Genomic DNA, 21,504 nt, shown 5'->3' with positions numbered 1-21,504 from the left:
GCCCCCGCTGCCTCATTGCAGGGTTTGTGCTGAGCGGGCTGGCAGCCAGCACAGGCAAGGACAGGCGAGGGCTGCAGTGCGGGCTCTGAAAAGGGGCTATTTTTAGCCATCTCAGTTTTTAGCCATCTCAGTTCCACAGTCCCGAGGGAGCAAGGGCCAGAGGCAGGCAGCAGCCCAGGCAAGAGGACACCAGCAGCAAGATGGCTACCAGAGACAGGGGACAGGGCTTGCTGCAGCCCCCGCAGGTGCCCCCATCCCAGCCCTCCCTACAGACCAGGCAGACACACACTTTTCATTCAGTTCAGCGTTTAAACCCTTTGGTTACAAAATCTTCAAAAGAAACCCAACGTCAGAAAAGAAACTGAAATGGTGAGATGGGGACGTTCCTCCTGGGGACAGGATGAGGCCCATCCCAGACTGACACCCAGGGAACACTCAGCGATGGCTGAAGAAGCCCTGAGGGTAGTTGAACTTGAATGGCTTCAGGCGCATGGGTCCCCTGGAAGAGAAGGAGAACCTGATTCGGCCACAGGCATCAGGAAGCTCACAGCACCCCACAGAAAGGGTCTGGTCCTGGGGCACTGCCCAGCTGCAGGGGGGCACATCCCCACAGGCAGCTAAAGGAGATGCTTCAAGGTTGGCACCACGTCAGGCAAGGCTGTGCTCTGGGGGACAGCAGTGCCACCAGGCTCCTGGCCAGCACTCTCACCCCCACCCAGCTCCTCACTGCCCCCAGGTCCTCCAGGGCGCCAGGCTCCCACCTGACCAAGCGCAGACACATCTTCTCCTGGGGAAACTCCTTAGGCCCCTCCACGCTAGTGTCGTGGGGCTCCGTCTCCAGGTAGACATCCAGCACCATGCACAGGCGCTGCAGCTGGTTGGTGAGGAGCTGGTAGCCTGGTTTGGGCCCCCACAGCTCCTTGTAGTTCACGTTGACCTCGCTCTCCATAGCCTGGCAGAGGAATCAGTATAGCGCAGGCTTGAGGCTCTGCTCTGCCCTCCCAGGACCTGCTGCTGCATCCAGCAGGTCTCATGGGCCTGGCCTGGCCACCAGCTCACCCTGATAGCTCGTTTATTACGGACACAGAACCGCTAGGAACACCCCCAGCGAGCCAGCGGTTCTCCAGCCTCCTCTCCCATCACCCCAGGTTACCCGAATGTTGTCATCATTGCTGCTGGTTCGCTCTCCTTTCCAGTTCAGGCACAGGCTGAAGATGGGTGACAGCGTGGAGTAACCAGGGTTCAGGACCACAGCTGCCTGGAGCTTGGCTGAGCAGGGCAGAAAAGAAACATCACCCACAGCCCACGGGGCCTCCAAACAAAGGGATTTCTATGAAGACCCCCAAAAGCTGCCCTGGGGGCATCCAGTGTGGGAATTAGAAATTGCCAGGGGAAGGGAACGTGCCTACCTGTTCCCCTTTCTATCAGGGCCATGTAGTAGAGGTGAGTGTCTTCAGCCAAGCCCGCCTCTATCACATCTTTAGTGTAGGGCAGTTCCTGCAAGGAGAGACAAGAGTGAGCAGCTACTGGCACCACGTGGGAGCTGGAATCGATACGGCCTCGCACTTGGCACCTACCGCATAATCTTCAAAGGGAATGGCAGCCCACTTCACCAGGCGCGAGACGATCTTGGTAGGGAAGAGATGCTGGCACTCGCTGGAGACTGGCACGACACCGTGCTCTGAAACCAAGGACAAGGCCACCTGAGCAGGGGAGGGCTGGGGACAGATCTCTGTCACTGTCCTGTGTGTGGGGCATGTTCCAAAACCAGGACGTGGGGACACTGCTACTCTTCCAACACCTTCACCTGGTGCCTGGAGAGGAGCAGCGGGGGCTGCAGCTGCAATCCCACTGGAGCTCACAGCCTTGGCACAGTACACGCCTGGCCTGCTCAATGGGTGCACGACATGCGTGGGTGTGTGGTTCACCTCCCGCCATGTCCCAAATCGATTCCCAGTGCAGCGATGGCCAGTCCCAAAGGGGTGCTGGGCACTGAGAGGGGGCACAGCCTTCCTCTCCCACCCTAAACAGGGCATCCCTCACAGCCCCGCTACCACTGAGGACACAGAGAACGACTGGGAGCACAGAGGGTGGCACTACAAATCCGTCACACTATTAAAGGCGACACCAGCCAGCTCTCCTCTGCAGGAGGACCCTGCTACTGCACTCCTGTCCCCAGGCACAGGTGGGGAGCCAGGCACTCACCGAGCGATGCAAACTGCTTGTGGAGAGCCAGGCGGGACTGCAGCCTCGTCCGCAGCAGTTTCACTGTCAGCTCCATGTGGCTGGCGCTCAGCGAGTTGTCTGCAGTGACTGTGTGCTGCAGGCAGGAGGGACCGTCACCATCACATCGACCTGTGGGCCCCCACTGGGGACCCCATGGGTCCAGAAGCCACCCCACCCAGCCATGGGGACAGGCACACACTCGTGTCACTGCTCAGTGCGTGTAACATGGCTTAGACTGTTATATGCAGCAGACAAAATATGTTGGTGTGGCCCCGCTGCACAGATTCATCCCAGCTGAGCCTCTCCCAGCCAAGGCTGCACCATGGTTTGGGAGTGGCTGGTGCCAGCAGGAACTCCAGAGTCCAAGGGAACAGGACAGGACACAAAAACTGTCCCCAAAGCCTCCCCAAACCCCAGCTCAACCTTCCGGAGGAGATGGGGGAGGAGGTGTGACATGCCTGAGGTTGATCCTTGGGGAAATGCAGGCCACCCAGCTTCTGCACCCACACGTAGGGGTGCCCCAGCTCTGTCACATAGTCACTCAACGTCAGGATGCTGCGGGGACAGTGAGGAAGGGTTATGCCACCCCAAAACATTCCCTCCAACCCTGTCCCTCCCACTGTCCAGCCTGTGAACCAGCTGGAGGGAGCAGGTGCTGCTTTCACCTGCACCGCAGGCTGTGCCTGGTGAGCCCACCTGATGCCAACTGGCTTCTGAGCCACTGAGCCCTCCCTGGCATGTCAGGGAGGGATGTGCTGTGCCAGGAGCAGGGCACTCATGCCAACCACCTAGGCAAAGCTGCCCCAGCTGTGTGGGTCAGCACCCCACTCACCCCACTTTATCAAACTGGAACTGGTTGGCTGGATTAGGCGTTTTCCTCCCGTGGTCTCCTGGATAGAGGCAGTTGAGGAGGGAGTCTGGTGAGAGGAGGTCACTGACAAGAGGAGGGAAGAGATTAATGAGCAGCAGCCTGGGCTCCGTGTCTCTTCGTGGCCTCTTAACAAGCTCTGAAGCCCAGAGAAAGAGATTGTGAGCTCCACGAGTTGGGTTTCACCCCAGAACGGCTCTCCCCTAATTCCACTCCAAAAGGAGACTATCTCCTCCCTGTCTGTGAAGAAGATAGAAACCACAGGGCACCAGCTCCCTGATTTCCCAGGAAGCTGCTCACTCCAGTGTGTTAACTTCAAAACCTGCCGATTTGTATAGAGAAAACATTGCCAGCATAGGCAGGGCATGACACGATAGCTGTCTGCCACCCAACAAGCTCAAGCAGAGGAATTCTGCTTTATAGAATAAAATTCTTCAGGTCTGATTGTACTCGCAAGCCCAAGCAAGCATAAATAAAATCAGCTTGACTGATTTGGTGTAACACAGCCAAGGGCAGCTGCAAAGGAGGGAGCACCCTGCACAGAAACCCTGCGGAGAGACTCTAGCTGCTGTCATGAAGGATTCTGGATACCTACAGGGAAAAGGGAACCCCACGAGGATTGGGAAGCCTCACATGGGACAGGCTGGGAGGCAGCACTTGCTTCCAGGTAAGCCCAGACTAGCCTCTCCTGCCTCCCTCTTCCTCAAGCACCTCCTCCTGGCCCAGGGACAGCCACCGGAGAGCTGGCAGCTGATTGCAGCTCCCCAGGCAGGCTCCCACCACTGCCATTTCAGCTATTCCTCACACAAATCAGGTTCCAGTGGTCTCTGGGGAGCCCACGGAGAGGTAGCTGCATCTCCAGCACTCAGGACAAGGTGACCTGCAGAGCAAGCAGGTGAAGGGAGCTGCCAGGCACAGGCTGCAGGAGGAAGGAAAGCAGTTCAGCTGCAAGAGGGTGACCGAATGTGACAAGCAGGAGAGGTTCTCCCCCAGCTCCTGACAGGTCTGGCACTGTTCCCTTAAAAGGTTCCCAACCTCCCTGCCCCTGGCTTGTCAGGACAGAGGGAGAGAAGGAGGGTGTTGTTTGGCATGCAGGAGCCGGCAGGGCTCCTGGCAAGGCCCTGGAGCCAAAGGGAAGGATACTACCGAGCAGAGGATGCACAAGGGGAAAACCTTCCCCAGAGGCAGAGATGGAGCTGTGCTCTTCAGGGTCTCATTTACCCATCAAAGGAGAAGCCAAGACAGCACTTTGAAACCACAGCTCCATACAAAGGCTCTTATGGTGGCCCAGGTGAGGCAAGGTGAGGGACTGAGGTTAAAACCTCACCTGCTGGGAACAGGCAATTGGGCATGGAGTGCCCTTGGCCCACTGGCCACAGGGGCTACAGCTGAGCAGAGGGACATTGCCACTGCATGCTGCTCTTGGCACTGCATCGCTCTGCCAACGGGTCACTGAGCACGGCAGGACCCCAGGGCAGGGTGTTTGCGGCAAGTGGAGGGGTCGCTGCCCAGTAAGCTCCGGACTCAGCACCCAGAGGCTCCCCTTACCCAGCACTGATGGCAGTTGTCATCTCAACAGCGGTGGTCACCTTGGCTTTCACTGTCATGACATTGAGGTTCATCAGGTAGTAAAAGGTCAGGTGAAGCACATTCTCATCTGTGCAAACAAAGGAGGGGTAACAGCGCTGTCTGCACTCTGCAGGGGGGATATACATGCTCCTCTGCTAGGACAACAGCAAGCGGAGCAGAGAAGCAACATGGGAATTAACTGGCAACCGATGCACTGTAACCTCTAATGCTGTCCCATCAGCATTTGCCAGGCTTTATCTGTCAGGCTTAAGGCCCCTCCACAAAAGAAAACCTCTCAACTAGATGAAGGCAGCTTCAGAGCAAGGTCATTTCACCTGCACGGGTGAGAGGAGCTCCAGCAGACAGCTGATAAACCACCTCATTCAGTCTCCCCTGCAAGACCACGCTCATCCCTGCCAGGGCAGCAGGGCCAAGGGCAGGAAAGCCTCTCCACACCCTGAGCTCTCCCTGAGGACCCCAAGCTGCTGCCGGGTTGCTCCCTGATCTGCTGTAACACATCCTTGTGCGCTCTCCACCAAGGGCCACCACACCACACTTACCCTTGCACTTTATGTCAACAGTGACGGACAAAGGGTGCCGCTTAAGCATCTCCTTGCGCTTGTCATCCAGCTGCACACCCAGGGTGGGCCTGCGCCGTTTCTGGGGAGGGCAAAACAGCTATCAGAGCCTCCTCCTGCTCCTCAGCCCCAACCCTCCTCTCCCACTGCTTTTTCCTTCTAGCCTAGTTCCCCAATCCCCCAGTACCACAGCCACAGAGCAGCCCTGGGGATGGAGAGAAGCAGGAAATCCTTGACCTGCTGCAGGGCAAGGACAAAGCAGCTCTGGTCATTCCTTCAGCTCCTAGGAGTGTCCCCAACACTGCAAGATGAGGCCAAGGACCTGCTGGCCCCAGAAGCTTCACCACTGTGAGAGGCAGAAACTGAGGCCCTTCCCTTTATTCTTCCCCACAGCAACAGCCCTGATACACCAGGTGCTGCTGCTGGGTGGTGGTGGGCGGTGGCACAGACCTCCCTCAGACTTTGATGCTGGGGTCAGCCACCACCTAGAGCCTCTCCCCAGCATCCAGCAGGTACAATTTGTAGGACCTAAATGCCTCCCCAAGGGAGTGCTGGACAAATCCCGGTGCAGAGTTCAGCTCAACGCTTTCAGCAGATGGCAGGGGACAGACACGGATCCCTCCTGGCTGGACACCAGCCTCCCTGGCCCAAGACTATTTATACAAACTGGAACAGCTCCAGCTGGAGAGCTGTGAGGCAGCTGTCGGTGCTGGGTGGGATGAGCATGGTGGGACACAAGCAGGGCAGAATTGTACCCTGGCTTTCCTGCGTTCAGGACAGAAACTGGAAATGGCACCTCTCTCCTCCCAAGAAACTACTGGATTTAATGTCAGTGCACCACCACACACATCCACAGCATGTAGGAACCAGTTCCCAGCCCCACTCAGGTCCAGCTCCCTTGGCACCTTCCAGTTACCAGGCACAGGTTGGTTTGCCCACGACATGGTGTTGGGAGAAGATCCAGAAGGGGACGGCGCTATCCCTTACCGTGGTCTGCTCCTCCTCTGCGTCAGAATCGCTTTCATCATCTGCACAAAGAGAGGGGTGTAAGCAGGGACTGCTTGGGGCTCAGCCGTTTTCCCACAACCAGCAGGACTACCAGCCCTTTCTCCAAGACCACAGCTCCCCCAGACATCACTGTCCCCCCAAAAGCAGGGCCCTAGCAGGATGCAGACACACAGGAACATGTCCCCGTACTGGGGTCCCTCTAGCAGATGAGGGGCTGCGAACATCTCTCAGGAAGGAGGAGCTGGGGACAGAGGGGAACAGCTGCTGGGGACTTCGGCCAGCAGTGCAGACATCAGGCACTGTGCCATTTCAGCACCTGCTCCACTTGCTTCTCTGCCCAATCCCTCTGCCTGCACAGAACATCAGGCAGCTGGCCTGCGGCAACATCACCCCAACTCACCCTGCGAGTCCTCAGGCGGCTTGTACAGAGCTTTGGCTTCCTCTACGCTCCCTTCAATGGCCACCACAAGCTTCTTATCTATAGAGGAGACATGAAAACTAAGCTATGAACCCCACTTCTGTTTGGGAAAGGCAGCTGGCAGAAGCAGCCCTGCCCTGAAAAGCTCCTGCTAAATGGCTGCATGAGGCAGAGCCCCATGGCAGAGGAAGCTCTCACAAAGGGTCAGTGGGAAAAGGCAGTTGCCCGGAGGGCTACACGGGGCCACCACAAGGCCAGATCTCCTGCGTAGGATGGGGTCAGAGGAGGGAAAATGCTGCGTTTTGAGGGACTGTCCCTGAAAACCACAAAGGCCAAATCTTACTCAAGAGCCAAGAGAGGTGGGGGTCTGGCTGGCACAAGCCACAAGCAGGGAGCAAGGAGCTGTGTCATCATGGCTGCAGATGCCCATTAGCAGGGACTTGGTGGGGCCAAGTGCCACAGGTCCTTCCACGCTCCTCTGCTGCCTGCCCCACCCCCAGAGCAGCACAAGAGCAAGTGGCACTGCAGCTCATGCTGTACTACAGCCCTCTCCGCACAGGAGATGCAGACAGCCCAGGGGGATTCCTGAGCCCTGCTGACAAATCCCTCCCAACTCAGGGAGGCTTCAGAAAGCTCCGCAAAACACAAAGCTGCCTAAGGGGATGAAGGCTTTCAGGTGAGCTGCGGGGAAGTGCCTCTGCAAAAGCAGGCAGAGGTACTGCCTGCTCTGGAGTCAACCTCCCCCTGCCATGGGTGGCACAAAGGAGCACCCACCCCATGGGGTGACATCTCTTGGGAGGCCATGTCAGCACTGTGCCAGCTTGCAGGCTGCAGGGACGTCCCTGTCGACCTTGAGAAGGGGGGGCAGAGGTGGGAAGCGAGCTTCCCAAGCAGTTCTTCCAGCAAGGGAGCTGAGCAAACAAGGTTTCAAATGCTGCTGCCTCACTGTGCCTAGCTGTGGGGCCGTGCTGGTGCTCTGAGCTCAGCGGAATCTGGCAGCAGAGCAGATGAGATGGAAAGACACCCCCCCCCCCCCCAAAGCAGTGTCTTCTGCAAGTGGGAGTGAAATCTATCCTGTGGGGGGAGCATGGCCCACCGGCCCCAGCTGGTGACAGCCCCTCATGGTGTCGCTGAGGACTGTGCCACCCCCTCGGTACTCACCACAGGCCTGACCGTAGGCGCTGGCTTGAACAAAGAGAACATAGAGAGGCGGCGGGAGGTGTCGGGCTGTCTCGTACTGTTTGTGCGCCTGGTCAAAGGGCATGAAGAGATACTCCTGGACAGGCAGGGAGGCCTGGGGGAACAAGCGGGCTAACCTTCGTCAGTGGGAGCAGAACAGTTTAGCCTCCTCACCCCTCCTTCACCCCAAGTTAGAAAGTGGGAGACTAGAAACCAGCACAGCAGCTGTGGTGCAGGGTTAAACACAGCCACGGGTACTGCGAGCCCTCAGGGAAGGCTGGCAGCTCTCCTTCGCTGGAAAACTTTTGGATCTCAGAATAACCCAGTTCATTCTCCTGTTCTTCCCTCCCAAGATAATCACAAGGAGCTGGAACTGCATGTCACTCCCTAGGGAAAGGCCCATTTAATGACTCTCCATCTGCAGTTCTGCAGGAATTGCCGCATAAACAAGCAGACTGGAGGAATCTCGGCACGAGGCAGATCTACTCCTCGTCCACCCTGCCTGGGAGCAAAACATCTCCAAAACAGAATCAGCCCAGGTGTTGCATGTCTCTAATACAGCCCTTGGAGCATGACCTCAGCTTGGCCCTGAAGGCTACCTCCCCTTCCTGCAGAGCTTAAGTACCTGCATGATGCTGTTAAGTCGAGGCTGGAGGCTGCTCAGGTACTCCTTCTTCACCTCGATCTCTTTCAGGATCTTCTCCTTGCTGGTCAAGCATTCCTTGTACTTCTCTGCCAGCCTAGGGATGGAAACTCAGTCACTGCCACACATTACAGCTACAAAGCCTGCTGAGATCCACCTGGGTCATGGGCCCCAGCTCTCCTGACCTGACAAAAGTTACTGCAGGAACCAGGAGAGCTCAGACATGGCAACAAACAAAGAGCTCTTAATGCCAAGGGCAAGTGGAGGGAGAAAGGAACCCATGAGAGCTGGAAAACAAATAGGGAGAGAAAGTGGAAGCTCATGCCTGTGCTGTGCTCTGAGAGGGGACAGCAACCAGACCGTCCCTCAGCAGATCCATTCCCATGCCAGCCTCTGCTACCAGCAGCCATGCTTGACAGACCTCTGCCAACACTACCAAGCTTCTGAAGAGGCTTTTCCACTTCCTATCACCAGAGTCACTTCATGTCACGTCAACTCCTTGTGAGTTTACTAAGTGAGTAACTAAGAAGAGTGAGGTTTAATCACAGAATGGTCAGTACTGGAAGGGACCTCTGGAGAACATCTAGTCCAACTCCCTGCTAAAGCAGGTTCCTAGAGCAGGTTGCACAGAATTGTGTCCAGGCAGGTTTTGAATGTCTCCAGAGGAGAGAGACTCCAAGCTGCTGCTTGGCTGCAAAAGCTGCTGGCTGTTACCAAAATGCAGGAACGCTGTGTCATGTTTGCTTTTTGCATGGGGTAAGAGTCGATGGAGCAGCCAAGCCACCTGGCCTGCCTGCACCAGCTGAGGGACCTCGGTGGTTACAGCCTGCAATGAGGAGCTGGCTGCCAGCACTAGCTCAGCGGAGATCAGCACTGTGCAGGCAGCTCCCCACAGTGGCAAGCGTTAAGAGCACAGGCAGGAATGGCAGTATCACCAGGCTGTGCCAGGCTGGCTTAATTTTGCTCCTTGGACCATAGCATGGCAGACAAAACAGGGATCGCTTTGCCCTGCATGGCACATCGTGCAGAACCAGGTTCTGGATGGAAGCGTGTACCCACCCATCCTTCAATATCACCCCTATGGCAGGCAGTGTCCCCATTCCCTGATGCAAAAGCCTCCAAGCAGACGCTGGGGAAACATCAAACTACAAAATTCATTTTCCTCCCTTGATACTTAAGCGTCAGCACTGATGTTCACTGCCTTGCTGAGAGAACACGTGGGCTTATGAGGAGAACCAAGACACCTTTGCTGTCCTCAACCAGAGCACAAGGTGTGGTCCCAGACAGCCTCTCTTGCACAGCAGCTGCGGCTGGCTCAGGGCTTCTCTCAGACTGGTTTGGATGTTGCTCTGCTCCCCAGGATCCCCCGGAGTGCCCTCTCATCAGGCGTGTGAAAGAAAACTCCCTGATCTATGAAAAAAGGATCTCACCAAGCCCAGCTCCACACAAAGCATGAATCTCCATGCTGAGGGTTCAGTTACACAACAAATCTGTCACGTGTTCTACACTATTTCAAGAGGGCATTAAAACCTTTGTTACCCACTTTCACTTCACACAGCAGCTGTGTGGCTCGCTCCGGGGTTTTACCGAGAGCCCTACCCTGCAGCAGGCTGACACCCAACAGAGATGCTGCTGACCCACCTCTTGCGCTGCTCCAGCTCCCAGTCCAGGCGGGCCAGGGTCTGCTGGTGAGGCTCAGACAGGGTGATGGCAGGCCGGCTGATTTCAGGGGGAGCCTCTTTGTAAAACTCTTCCAGGCTCACCAGTTCGATCTCTTCATGTTTTGACCTGCAAGGATCAGATTGGGGAAGGGTGGGAAATGCTGCAGCACAGCCAAACTCAACCGCGTCTCACCGGACAGCGCTCAGTGCCAACGCCTGTGCGCTGGCTTCACTCTGCTGTGTGAATACCACAGTATCAGTGAGCTAAACTGCAGCAGAGGAGAGAAAGGCCCGAACCAGGTCCCTACTTCCACAGGGACACCTTCCCCGCACAATTAACTAAAGCGCTGTTTGAGGCATCAGTCTAAGTACAGCTCTCCTGGCAGCGGATCAGAGTGCTGCCCGTGCAATGGGCATGACAGAAGGCTTAGCTTTCGGAAGAAAACTCCTGATATACAGAGGCCAAGGAGTCCTTCAAAAGACCAGCATGACCATGTCTTTGACATTTACTCGGTCTCTCCTCCACCGTCCACCTACCAAAATAGATGCCTTCTTCCCTTTCTGCTATACAAGCCTCTATCCTGGTGTCCCAGCACAAGAACTCCGGGATACTCTCTCCGTCTCTGCTGTGTGGTGGCATCTGGATAACGCATCTCCTTCCGCAGAGGGCTCAGGCAATGTGGCAGAGATCCCAAACACTGGAGGCCTCCACCCCATCCCAGATACATTGTCACTCCCTCTCTTCCTCAGCTAAACTCACTTGAACTCCAGGCATTTGGTGATCTCTTTCTGCAGGTGCATCACCTCATACAGCAAGTTCTGGAGCTGCAGGTGATATGCATCAACCTTCTGCTTTGCCTGAAACACAGAGCAGGGGATCAGGCTCTGTTGCCTTCCTCCCAGCAAATATACCCCACAAAGAGTCACCAACACACCCCCTCCCACCATACCAGCTAGGGACAGTGGGCTTTAGGGCATGCAACAATTTTTCTGTTGGGGAAAGAAAGACATTTTCAAGTGCTGGGAAACCAAACGATCATGACATCAAATTGATCCCGCTCTCTTCCAGCGTATTTCAGGGACAAGGCACGAAACAGGGCAGATCTGCTGGGGCACAGAGACTGAGTCCCTTCCTGTCCCTGTGCCTCAGTCTCCTCAGTGGCACAATCAAAACAGTGTTATTCACAAGCTGTGGAAAAACTCTTCCAGAACTCAGCATAAGGAACTTTGGGGCCAATCATATACACATTTCTCAGGCCTACAGCACACCAGACTCTTGAGATGGAGCCTTCTGGATCCCCACTTTATTCAAGACAGAAGCAGACATTGCTCCTTCACTATTCATTATAATTACAGCTGCTGCTGCTCCACAGTAGTCTCCTGTTAACCCTCTCTTCAAAAACCACAACCTGGCTGGTGCTGAATTCCTCCCACACAAGCATCCATCACAGAACAGGCAGAAATGACATCATTTGTGATCCCACTAAATCCCAACCTGTATTCATCACCCCCCAGCCCCCTCTGTACCTCATGGGTTTGATCTCTCCCTTTCTTCAGCCGAATATGAGCCAACCGGTTGAGCTTCTTCAGGGTCATGAAGTGGACACAGCTCTGAATCCGCCGCTCATCTATCTCTGAAGCCTGAGTGGCAGGAAACAGGCATTTAAAGAAAGACACAACTGCCACCACAGAGTCCTTTTGCTACAGGTACCTCCTACCAGTCCCGTCACAAAGGGGCTCCATGCTTCTAAGGAGACACAATTTATGCCACCAGGGCTTCTGAGGGAGCCTCCCACTGCCACACTCACAGGCCACTAGCTGGAAATAACCTGGGGGGTGGGGGGTTCTGGGCTCACTTTAGTGATTTTTCTCAGCAGCAGGAACAGAGGCATTTGAGCCTGAAGCGCCCACCCTGATGTGCAGGGGACATCACGGGCAGCTGCAGTGCAAGCCTTCCCTGGCCAAGCCTGTGGGACAGCGAGAGTCTGGCCACCCCCACCTGCAGTGAGCAGGAGCTCAATTCCTCCCCCAGGAGCCCCCCCATCCATCAGCACATTTCCCAGAAGTGCCCACAGATGCTTTAGGAGATCAGTAACTCAGTCTGCATAACAGCTGCTCAGTCAAAGACCAAATGCCTCATCTAAATTGCATTTTATTTTATATAAGGGAGGCTGTTCCACTTTCCTGACTCTCCCCAGAAGACATCATGGCTCTTGCTCCTCTCAGATTAATGGGAAAGCATTAAACACATAAGGACAGAACACACTAAATCAAGCACTGATGCTTCTTACATTGTCCTTGATGCCCCTGCTCTTCAGCTCCTGGATTTCTGCCATCAGTCTCTGAAGCTCCTGGCAAGTCTCTCTGTAAAGTTCGTAGTCTTTGATAGGGTCACGGAGATCCACCTCGCACTCCTCACTGTAGTACCTAACATCCTGCAGAGGCAGAAAGTACCTTCTGTGGCTTGTTCCTTCCAGCTTCTCTGGAAAGGGCACTGGGAAACAAACTGCTCTGTTTGCAAGCCAGTTCCCAGCTCTGTCCATTAATCCTACACCTGAGGAGACTTTATACACAAGACAGAACCTGATGAACAATCCCAAACACAAACAGTCATTAAAATGCATGGGAAGTTCAGGCCATCTTTTACACAGTGGTACCCATCCTGCACTGGTGTACCCACATGACTACACAGAATAAACTGGGAAGGTGATTACTTCCTCAATCCTTATCCCCACTTTGGCTGAACCCAAGTTACCCTGCTGCTCACAGGAGTGTCTTAAGGCAACATGCAAACCCCCAAGGGACTTTTCAGCCTGGTGCTCCCTCTCCCTATATCTCCTGAAGAGCATCTGACTCCTTGAGTGCTGTGCTTCTTGAAGGAGATGGAAGCAGGTTCAGAAGTACAGAGCGGGAGTTTCAGAGGCCCTGGGAGCTGGAGGAATAATGTCACAACTTCCCAAAAGGGAAAATAAGGTCAGCAAAGAGCAGGTATGAGAACAGACCCGTGTAAGGGAGGTCATGAGGACCCTGCTGCAGCAGGCAGGCTCTGCCTATGTATGTGGGCAGCCAGGGGCCCTACCTGGTCAGCATCACCCTTGCCCCGCTTGCCCTCCTGTGGGCCCCCATCCGTGCGGATCACTTTGGGTTTCCTCTTCTTGCTGGAGTCCGACGACATGGTGCTGCCAGTCAAAGACTGGGGGAGAAGAGGCAAAGCTGTTGTCCACAGGGAGATGAAGCCGTCGTCTGTGGGTGCCAAAGCTGCCTGGGGTCGGGCTATCCCCAGTCCCCAGTTCCTTCCTGCCCAGGGCACCGCACTCTCCCAGCCCAGCGAGCCCCTGCACCACCTCCCCGCCGACCCAGTCCCGGGGCTTCTCTCCACCAGTTTCCCCAATTCCAGCGCTCAGCCCCACCACAGACTCCCATACACCGGGCTGGAGCCTCGGCTCCTCCAGAGCCCCCAGGCCCCCGCACACCGGGCCCGGAGCCTCGGCTCCTCCAGAGCCCCCCCAGACCCCCGCACACCGGGCCCGGAGCCTCGGCTCCCAGGCCAGGGACGTCCCCCCCCACCCCAGCTCGGCCCCAGGCCGCCCCCCGGCCCGGCTGTCCCTGCCTGGATTCCCCCAGGCCGGCGCCCCCCGCTCACCGCACCGCCCGCCTCAGCGCCGCCCGGAAGTGACGCCGGTGGAGCGAGCGAGCGCGGCGCAGAGCGGCAGCCGCTGAGGGCGCCCCCTAGCGGCCACCACCACAGAGGTCCGTCAGCGATCCACGCCGGGGGGCGTGGCTTCGGCAAGGGGGCGTGGCCAGTCCCGCTTTATGGGGCGGGTCCCCCCACGGTGAGGACACGCGTGGGCTCGGGGGGCTCGTCCTGCAGAAGGCACAGGGGACCCTTGGGCTGGGGGGTCCCCAGGTATGGGGTCCCCAATGGCACTGGGGGCACTTGGAGGGGAGGAGCCTCGGTGTAGCATCGCACCGATGGGTGGGGGTCTTGTGGTGCTGGGCGCACCCATGGCATGGGGCAGGGTATCTCCCTGGGTGAGGCCAGGTTTGGGGGCAGGTCTGCTCCCCACACTGGGGGGCCTGAGTGCCCCCAGACACCCCCCAGAGAGGCCAGGTGTTGGCATATTAAATATTTAATTGGCAGGAAAGGCACTCACTGGGCCCGTCAGGAATAATTAAGACACCCCCCAACCTCTGCAGCCTGCCCAGCCCCGCTGCAGTGCTGTCCCCAGCCACACCTGGGGACCTGCTGCAGGGTGGGGGCCTCCCGCCCTTCCCCTCCCCACCCGTGGACCCTCCCCACCCCACAGGGCACACCAAAATGAGGTGAGGGGGGAGAAGGAGAGCCAGGAGCTGTTGGGGAGCAGAGACCCCCAGCAGAGCAGGGCCGCAGGCAGGCAGCGAGCCCCCCTGGGTGCAGGCAGACACCCTGGCGCAGATCCCCCCGCTCACTGCAGGGGTGAGATCTTCAGGGGAATCATTATCCGCGACTCCATGGTCCGGATCAGTGGGACTAGAAAAACAGAGCAAGAGAGGGGTAAGGGCAGGGGGGTCCCCATTGTGAGCAAGGGGGGTCCCCAGTGTGGGCAGGGGGGGCCTGCTCACCCGTGTAGTACACGTTCTCATCCCAGCCCCTCTTCCTCCAGGCCGCGTTCCTTGTTTCCTCCCGGGACTGCAGGTCCTTGTACGCTGTGGGGAGGGGACAGAGCTGGCACTCAGGGCCACACCCCCCCCAGAGCCCATGGTGGGGGCAGCCCAGGGGGTGACAAGGGTGGCAGGGAGGAGCCCGCTTACCCCAGAGATGGTGCACCACATACAGCTCCCCAATCTGGGAGAAGAACCCACCAACCGCCTCCTGGTTCTCCTGTCGGTACTTAATGGCCCGAGCCCTGGCACGCAGCGGGAGAAACATGGTTGGGAGGGAGTTGCCCAGGGCCCCCACTCCTCGGGGACCTTTTCCCCCCTTGATTCCCTCTGTGCTGGGAAAACAGTCACTTACCAGTTGTTGCCCCATTCAATCATGGTCCCTGGCTGGAAATAGAAGACAAAAAAACCCCAGTGTGAGCAGCCAGATCCCTGCTCTTGGGCTCTCCTCACCAAGGAGGAAGGAATTTGGGCAGCTGGCCCCCAAAACACAAGGCAGGACCCCCATCCCAGGGGTATATCAACCCAAATGCTGCCCCATGGTGTGGGCTGGTCCCCTGCAGCTGCTCACCTTGAGCTTGTAGGTCCTCAGCTCATAGATGTTGGGTCCCTGGCGGGGCAGGGGCTCATTCCAGAAGCTGAACTCCAGAAGCAGCTGATTCCTGCGGGACAGCAGCATCCGGCTCCTCTCCTTGCGGAAGTCCAGGTACTCCTGGGGACAGCCCCAGCTGGGGGTTTCGGGTAGGGGCAACAACCCAGGCCGGGGGGTGTCAGGCAGAGGAGAGGGGCAGAGCTCAGGCGCCTCGCCATGATCCTGGTGGTACCTTATTTTGTTTGAGCTTGTTCATGCAATCCATCAGGGCCGGGTACCCGCCTGAGAAGCGCCAGAGGTGCACTGGAAGGAGAGCGTGGTGCTGGGGAGATGGGGGTAGCACCCCAAAAGCCCACCCAGCAGCTCACATCCCTCTCCCCCTGCATGACAGCCGGCCCCTGGCACAAGCCGAGGTCTTCGACTTTGCTCACAGCCCCTCGGGCAGCAGAGCTACCAGGAGCCACCGCCTGCCTGCCCGCACCTGCCTGGTCCTGCTCGCCGTACCACGTGTTCCAGTTGCCCACCAGGTCACAGGGGTAGTCAGCATCTGAGTGGAGCTTGGGCAGCACCTCCTCTCTGGGGGGGCAAAGGGGGAGAAGCTGGGGGGGGGGGGCAGCAGCAGCCACCCCAAACCACTCCAGATACCCCCATTTGCCCTCCCAGGCCAGTACAAGGAGTCTGGGCATGGAGCAGTCTGCCCTAACAGGACAGGGAGCATCCCTGGGGGGTGCACCCATTTCACAGAAAGAAAAACTGAGGCAAGGAGAGCAGAGGCACAGACCCACCCAGCATCCTGAGGAGCTCCACACAAGCCCACCCTCCCAACCCCCTTGCTCCAGAGTGGCACTCCAACAGCTGGCTGGGATGCCAGGCAGCACCCCAACAGCAGCAGGGCTCACGTCAGGCTGTTGTAGGCATCCAGGCACTCTGGCTTCACGTTGTGAACTGCAGGGAGAGGAGAGAGGGTCTGCCAGGGCAGAAGCCGAGGCCCTGGGAGGGTGGCCCAAGGCAGAGCAGCTCAAGGGGGAAGTCCCCATGGGTGAGGAGGGGCCAGTAGAGCAGGGTGCACCCCACCTGCTCTGACCCCCAGCTCCATCCTCCCAGCGGGGCCACTCACACTGGATCTTGTAGAGGTTGCTGGTCTCCTTCTTGGAGAGGAGGTTGGAATGGGCATCCTTGCGGGGATCCACCTTGTGCACAAAGAGGGAGCGGAACCAGCTGCCCTCGGCGTCCCTCGAGTACTGCCTGTGAGACAGCGGGTCAGCGCCGGGGGGGCACCTGCCAGAACACCCATGCTGGAGGAAACCCCAGCATCTCTGGCCTGGGAATGACAGACTGGGGGGCAAAAACAGCAGCTGAAGGCCACAGTGCTGGTCCTTTCCTCCAGGGTCTTCAGGCAAGAGGTGCCTGCATCCTCCAGCTGCTGGGGAGCACCGTCCATCCTGGAGGGCTTCACTCCATTCATCCCAGAAGGGGTGGGGTGGGGGGTGGGGTGGGGGGTGGGGTGGGGCACCCGGCCCACTTTTATAGGGAATATGTAGAACATCGAAGGTGGCAGCTCTCCCCATCCCAGGCTCTGGGGGCCTCAGGCTGGCCCGGGGGGGCAGGGGAGCACTCTCCCGGGAGCCCCCTCAAGCGCAGGAGCTCTGGCCAGGACCCCCGCCGCAGTGGGGCAGACCCGCTGCCCCATGGCAGGGCACAGCCTGCCCAGTGCCCTCCAGAGGGCCGGGCGCCCCCAGGGCAGCGGGGCGCGGGCGGAGTCCTCCTCGCCGCGGGGCTGCTGCCGGCCGGACCTTTGCCCAGCAGGCTGCGCTGCCCGATGAGGCATTAACAGCGGGGCCGGCACCGCGCCAGGGCCCGGGAGCCGCCCGCCGGCAGCAGCCCCCGGCCCGCTGAGGGGACCCGAAGCCTCGGAAGGGGGGACCCGGGCCGGCCCCACTCACCGCGCTCCACCGGGGGCGCCGCCGCACCCCAGCAACCGCCGCACCGCCGCCGCCATCTTCCCCCGCAGCGGGGCGGGGCTCAGAGGGGGCGGGGTTACAGAAACCCCGCCCTCCACCAGGCCACGCCCCACAGGGGCGTAGCTCCCCTCCCTTCCCTCAGAAGCTGGCCTGGAGAAGGGTGATTCTGATTGGCCGAGGCGCCCCACGGCCGGCCACACCTTCTCGCTCCGAGCCATGCCCACTCATTCCCGCCCTCGGGCAGGGCGAGGTCTCATTGGCTGCCGGCGGGGAGGCGGTGCCCGGGAAGGGCAGAGCCCCATCCGAGTCCTCGAGTGCCAGCAGCCAATCAGAAAAGCCAGGTGGAAAAGCCAGTGCCTGATTGGCCGCCATGACTTGCTCCACGGCATCTGGCCCCCCGCCGGCCAGAGGGGGCAGCTGCTGGATGGTCGCTGCTCCAGGGGGGCGGAGCTCCCGCAGACTCCTCCCCAGGGGAGGCGGGGTCAGCATAGGGCGGGGCTCCCCCCGTGCCGGGGCCTCCTCCGGGCGTGGGGACACCTGCGGTGAGGGTACAGGGCACCCGCTGCTCCTGTCTGTCCCACGGCTCCCCCTATACCCTGCCGCCCCCAGCCTGCCCCATAACCCCCTCCCACCGCACAGACCTGCCCCACAACTGCCCCGGTACCTACCCCCCCATATCCCCCCACTCTGTCCTGGGGGGGCTGCAGTGCTGGCTGTGGGTCAGGGCACCCCATGGCTCCCTTGTTCCTAGTGCTGGGGGAGGTCACTGGAGGGGCTGGGAACTGTGGTCCCTGCAGGGGGTAGGCCCCCCCAGGGGAAGGTATTAGGGTCCCCTGGAGTGCAGTGCCCTGCCCAGCCCTGGGTCTTTGGGGCACCCCCGGTACTCTGCTGTGGGGGTACTGGGACCCTCAGGATCCCCCTATGGTGGTCCTTGGGGTACGGAGGTACTACCCTGGCCAGACCGCCCCCCCAGCTGCTGCTCTGGGGGCCACTGTGGCACCCACCGGCACCTGTGGGGCTACCCAGCACCCGTGGAACCCCAGGGCAAGGAGTGTCAGAGCAGCTTGGGGGACACCTGGGGTTAGGCTGGGGGTCAGAGGTCCCTACTCCAACATCCCCCCCAGCCCCAGATGCTATGGGATAGGGGGCAGGAGGCTGGTTTGGGGGTCACTATGGAGGGGAGGGTGAAATAAAGGGGTCACCCCTGAGTGCCCCCCACCTACACTCACCTTGCTGGGGTGCAGTGGAGGGACTAGGGGGTGGCGAGTAGGGGGCATGGGTGGGCCCACCACCTCCTCAGCTGGGGGCCATGGGGGACACCAGCCACAGGGGCGAGGGGACAATGGGGGACCCCCACTCTGTGGTTCCTGGGGCATCTGGAGGGAGGGAGCGCAGGGGGAGCTGGGGGGAGGGCAAGAAAACAACAGGGGTTAAAGGGTTAACTGCCCCCCAGCCCCCCCCCCCCAAAGCCTTTGACCCCCCCAACCCTCCCTGACCCCCTCAAAGCCCCCAGCCTCCTCCTGCCTCCTGGGACCCTCCCAAACCCCCTGCTACCCAGGCTCCCTGTGACCCCCCATGCCCCCTCACCGGGGCAGGGGTGATGCACCCCGACGCAAGGCGCAGACCCAGGCATTCAGCTCCTCGGGGGTCTCAGCCCCCAGGCAGTACGTCCGCATCCCGGGGTGCTCGGCCTGGGGATGGGGGGGTTCATGCTGGAGGGGGCCCAGGAGGCCCAGAGCCTCCTGGGCCCTGTCCCCGCACCCAGGACACCCCCAGATCCAGTGACCCAGGGGGTGGAGGCTGACCGTGAAGAGGAACCGGGGGGCGCGGGGGGCAGCAGGCAGTATGCGGATCTCATAGCCGGGCAGGGGGAGGCCGCCCCGCACTTGCTGCTCGCTGCTATCTGGGGGCCAGAGGGGTGGCAGGGGGTGAGAACACCCCCAGGGACCCCATTGGCACCCCAAGAACCCCAGCACCACTGGGGGGACGCAGGGAACTTCTCTGAGTCCCACTGGCTGTCCCCAAACCTCCTGGGGCTCCCCAGACCTCAGATCCCTACCAGGGACCCCTTCAATCCCCCAGGGACCCCCAATCCCCCAGGTTCCTTGACCCCCCCAGGGCCCCCCACTCCCTTCAGGGACCCCACCCCTGATCCCCCCAGGTTCCCTGACCCCCCCAGGGGCCTCCAACCACCCCAGGGACCTTTGATCCGGGAGCCCCCCCCAGGGACCCCCAATGCCCTAGGTCCCCAAGCCCCCAGGGTGTCCTGCCCGCCCCCCTGGCCCCCCCTCACCCCGGTAGTAGTACAGGCAGAGATCGACCAGCACAAACCAGCGGCGCTTCCAGAGCCGCAGCCCCGAGCTGTCCTGTGGGGCAACAGCGGCTGAGCCCTCCCAGCCCATCAACCCCCCAAACTCCAACCCCCCCCCAGAGCCCCCCAAACCTCATAGCCACCCCAGCAACCACCACCACCCCTGCCACCCCAGCATCCCCTGCCACCCCCATGCCCCCAGCACCCCCTTTGATCCCTCAAAACCTATAATACCCCCAAAGAACTCTTCCCACACCAACACCCATACCCCCTCCAGACCCCCAACCCTCTCCAGTCCCCCAAACCTCATGACCCCCCCCAGCACCCCCCACCCCAGACCTCCCCAATCCCATACCCTCCCACCTTGGAGCCCCCTCATACTCCCCACCCCCGACCTCCTCTGCCCCCCACCTGTTTGTACAGCCAGCCGCGCATGGCAGGGGGGGCGCGGGGGTCTCTGCGCAGCGCCTGCCCCCCCTTCCCGAAGGTGTGGACCCGCGGTACTGGCCGGCAGGGCTGGGTGGGGGAGTCACCTGGAGCGGGGGCTCCGAGCGGCTCTCCCAGGCCCCTACCAGCCCCCTTATGCCAATCCACCTGTGCACCCCACTGTGACCCCCCCCAACTCCCCAGGGATCCCCTGGGGCACTATGCCCCCCCACCTTGTGCCCCATAGGTCCCCATGGATCACCGGGCTCCCTTGGGCCCCCCATGTCCCGTCCCCCCCCCAGCCCCCTGAGCTCCCTTGGGTTCCCCACAGTCCCCGCTGCCCTCCCATGGGCCCTCAGCCACCCTGAGCCCCCTGAGGTGCCCCATACCCCTCCAGCTCGCCATGACCCCCCCAGCCCCCTCGGTCCCTTGGGTACCCCCTGCCCCCCCCCCCCCCCCCATACCTCCCCATGAGCCCCCCCAGCACCCCAGGTCACCCTTGGATCCGAGCTCCCTTGGGTACCCCCTGCCCTCCCCCCCCATGACCCCCCCCCAGCACCCCGGGTCACCCTTGAGTCCCCCACGTCCCTTCCCAGCTCCCCACACCCCCCCAAGCCCCCCCGTGCCCCCCTCCCCCGCCCACCTGGGTGCCCGGGCCGGCGGGGGCCCGGCGGGGGGGCTCGCTTCCCTCTGCCATGGGGGTCCTGCGGGGGCGAGGGCACCGTCAATGTCCCTATTGTCCCCGCGGAACAGAGGCCCCGTTCTTCCCGCTGCGGGGGCGCCGGGCCGCGGGCCGGGGTGGGGTGGGCCCGGCTCCGCCCATTGCCCCGAGCTGGTCCCAGTTGCCGGCCCAGGAACCTCGAGCTGGTCCCAGTTCCCGGCCCATTACTCTGTGCTGATCCCAGTGCCGTCCCCCCCGCGCCGGCGCTGGCCCCAGCCTCCATCCCATCAGCCCCGTGCCGGTCCCATCCCCTGGTCCCAGTTCCGTTATCTCCGCCAGTTCGGCTCCCAGTCCCATCCCACTGCCCAGTCTAGGTCCCGGTTCCGATCCCAGTCCCATACCGTTATCCCGGTGCTGGTCCTGACCCCCCGGTCCCGGTCCCGTATCCCGGTTCCGTCCCAGACTTTCCCGGTTGTGTCGGTGCCGATCCCGTTATCCTGGTGCTGTCCCACCCCTGCCCGGTTATTTCTATCCCGTTATCTCAGTCCTGTCCCAGTCCCGTTATCCCGGTGCTGTCCCGGTCCCGCCCTGTTATCCTGGTGCTGTCCCGGTCCCGCCCGATGCCGGCAGCGTGGGGAGTCCCGGGTCGTTCGGCCGCTGCCCCGGTCCTAGTGCCCGCCCGCCCCGCCCCGCCGCTCCCACGCACGGGCCTGGCTCCTCGCAGCACGTCACGGCGCAGGTTGCTTCCCGCTCCGCCCGCCA

At 60.4% G+C, this 21,504-nt stretch overlaps 2 protein-coding genes across 6 annotated transcripts; both read right to left on the bottom strand.

Moving 5' to 3' along the window:
• Window positions 1-295: 295 nt before the first annotated feature.
• THOC5 (THO complex 5) lies at window positions 296-13,903 on the bottom strand. 2 transcript variants are annotated; one of them, XM_037383127.1, is made up of 20 exons: window positions 13,794-13,903; window positions 13,230-13,343; window positions 12,442-12,585; window positions 11,678-11,791; window positions 10,911-11,008; window positions 10,131-10,277; window positions 8,472-8,586; window positions 7,829-7,961; window positions 6,650-6,727; window positions 6,229-6,269; window positions 5,224-5,323; window positions 4,643-4,751; window positions 3,059-3,160; window positions 2,685-2,781; window positions 2,206-2,320; window positions 1,578-1,681; window positions 1,410-1,497; window positions 1,154-1,269; window positions 762-952; window positions 296-499 (listed from the first exon to the last, which is right to left on the bottom strand). In XM_037383127.1, the coding sequence occupies exons 2-20, from the start codon at window positions 13,323-13,325 to the stop codon at window positions 436-438; spliced, it is 2,052 nt and encodes a 683-aa protein (XP_037239024.1). In that variant the 5' UTR covers window positions 13,326-13,343; window positions 13,794-13,903; the 3' UTR covers window positions 296-435. The 2 variants fall into 2 exon arrangements, with proteins under 2 accessions (XP_037239024.1, XP_037239109.1); XM_037383212.1 differs by having other exon boundaries at window positions 13,230-13,363; window positions 13,794-13,854.
• Window positions 13,904-14,262: 359 nt separating this feature from the next.
• On the bottom strand, window positions 14,263-21,402 carry NIPSNAP1 (nipsnap homolog 1). 4 transcript variants are annotated; one of them, XM_037383482.1, is made up of 10 exons: window positions 17,327-17,458; window positions 16,501-16,628; window positions 16,283-16,328; window positions 15,865-15,959; window positions 15,616-15,686; window positions 15,363-15,503; window positions 15,147-15,178; window positions 14,942-15,036; window positions 14,753-14,836; window positions 14,263-14,660 (listed from the first exon to the last, which is right to left on the bottom strand). In XM_037383482.1, exons 1-10 carry the CDS (start codon window positions 17,380-17,382, stop codon window positions 14,596-14,598), a joined length of 813 nt encoding a protein of 270 aa, XP_037239379.1. In that variant the 5' UTR covers window positions 17,383-17,458; the 3' UTR covers window positions 14,263-14,595. The 4 variants fall into 4 exon arrangements, 1 of the variants encoding a protein (XP_037239379.1); XR_005103659.1 differs by lacking the exons at window positions 14,263-14,660; window positions 14,753-14,836; window positions 14,942-15,036; ... (3 more) ...; window positions 15,865-15,959; window positions 16,283-16,328 and adding exons at window positions 18,574-18,745; window positions 18,932-19,035; window positions 19,150-19,247; ... (2 more) ...; window positions 20,725-20,785; window positions 21,144-21,402 and having other exon boundaries at window positions 16,515-16,628; window positions 17,327-17,881; XR_005103647.1 differs by lacking the exons at window positions 14,263-14,660; window positions 14,753-14,836; window positions 14,942-15,036; ... (3 more) ...; window positions 15,865-15,959; window positions 16,283-16,328 and adding exons at window positions 18,574-18,745; window positions 18,932-19,035; window positions 19,150-19,247; ... (2 more) ...; window positions 20,725-20,785; window positions 21,144-21,402 and having other exon boundaries at window positions 16,515-16,628; window positions 17,327-17,881.
• Window positions 21,403-21,504: the final 102 nt, after the last annotated feature.

The sequence above is a fragment of the Falco rusticolus genome, chromosome 1, assembly GCF_015220075.1.
Source record: "Falco rusticolus isolate bFalRus1 chromosome 1, bFalRus1.pri, whole genome shotgun sequence".
Lineage (NCBI taxonomy): Eukaryota > Metazoa > Chordata > Aves > Falconiformes > Falconidae > Falco > Falco rusticolus.
Note: the sequence above shows the minus strand (reverse complement) of the source record. Positions and strands in the feature narration are given on the sequence as shown.

What these genes read in the sequence shown, in the direction of transcription:
- THOC5 (XM_037383127.1), bottom strand. Translation starts at nt 13,325, where the DNA reads ATGTCGTCGGACTCCAGCAAGAAGAGGAAACCCAAAGTGATCCGCACG. An exon ending in GCAAGGGTGATGCTGACCAG is followed by an intron (nt 12,586 to 13,229) that starts GTAGGGCCCCTG and finishes CTGCCTCTGCAG; the next exon opens with GATGTTAGGTACTACAGTGA. An exon ending in GCAATGATGACAACATTCGG is followed by an intron (nt 953 to 1,153) that starts GTAACCTGGGGT and finishes TTCCTCTGCCAG; the next exon opens with GCTATGGAGAGCGAGGTCAA.
- NIPSNAP1 (XM_037383482.1), bottom strand. Translation starts at nt 17,382, where the DNA reads ATGGCGGCGGCGGTGCGGCGGTTGCTGGGGTGCGGCGGCGCCCCCGGT. An exon ending in CAACCTCTACAAGATCCAGT is followed by an intron (nt 16,329 to 16,500) that starts GTGAGTGGCCCC and finishes CTCTCCCTGCAG; the next exon opens with TTCACAACGTGAAGCCAGAG. An exon ending in ATTGAATGGGGCAACAACTG is followed by an intron (nt 15,037 to 15,146) that starts GTAAGTGACTGT and finishes GCTGCGTGCCAG; the next exon opens with GGCTCGGGCCATTAAGTACC.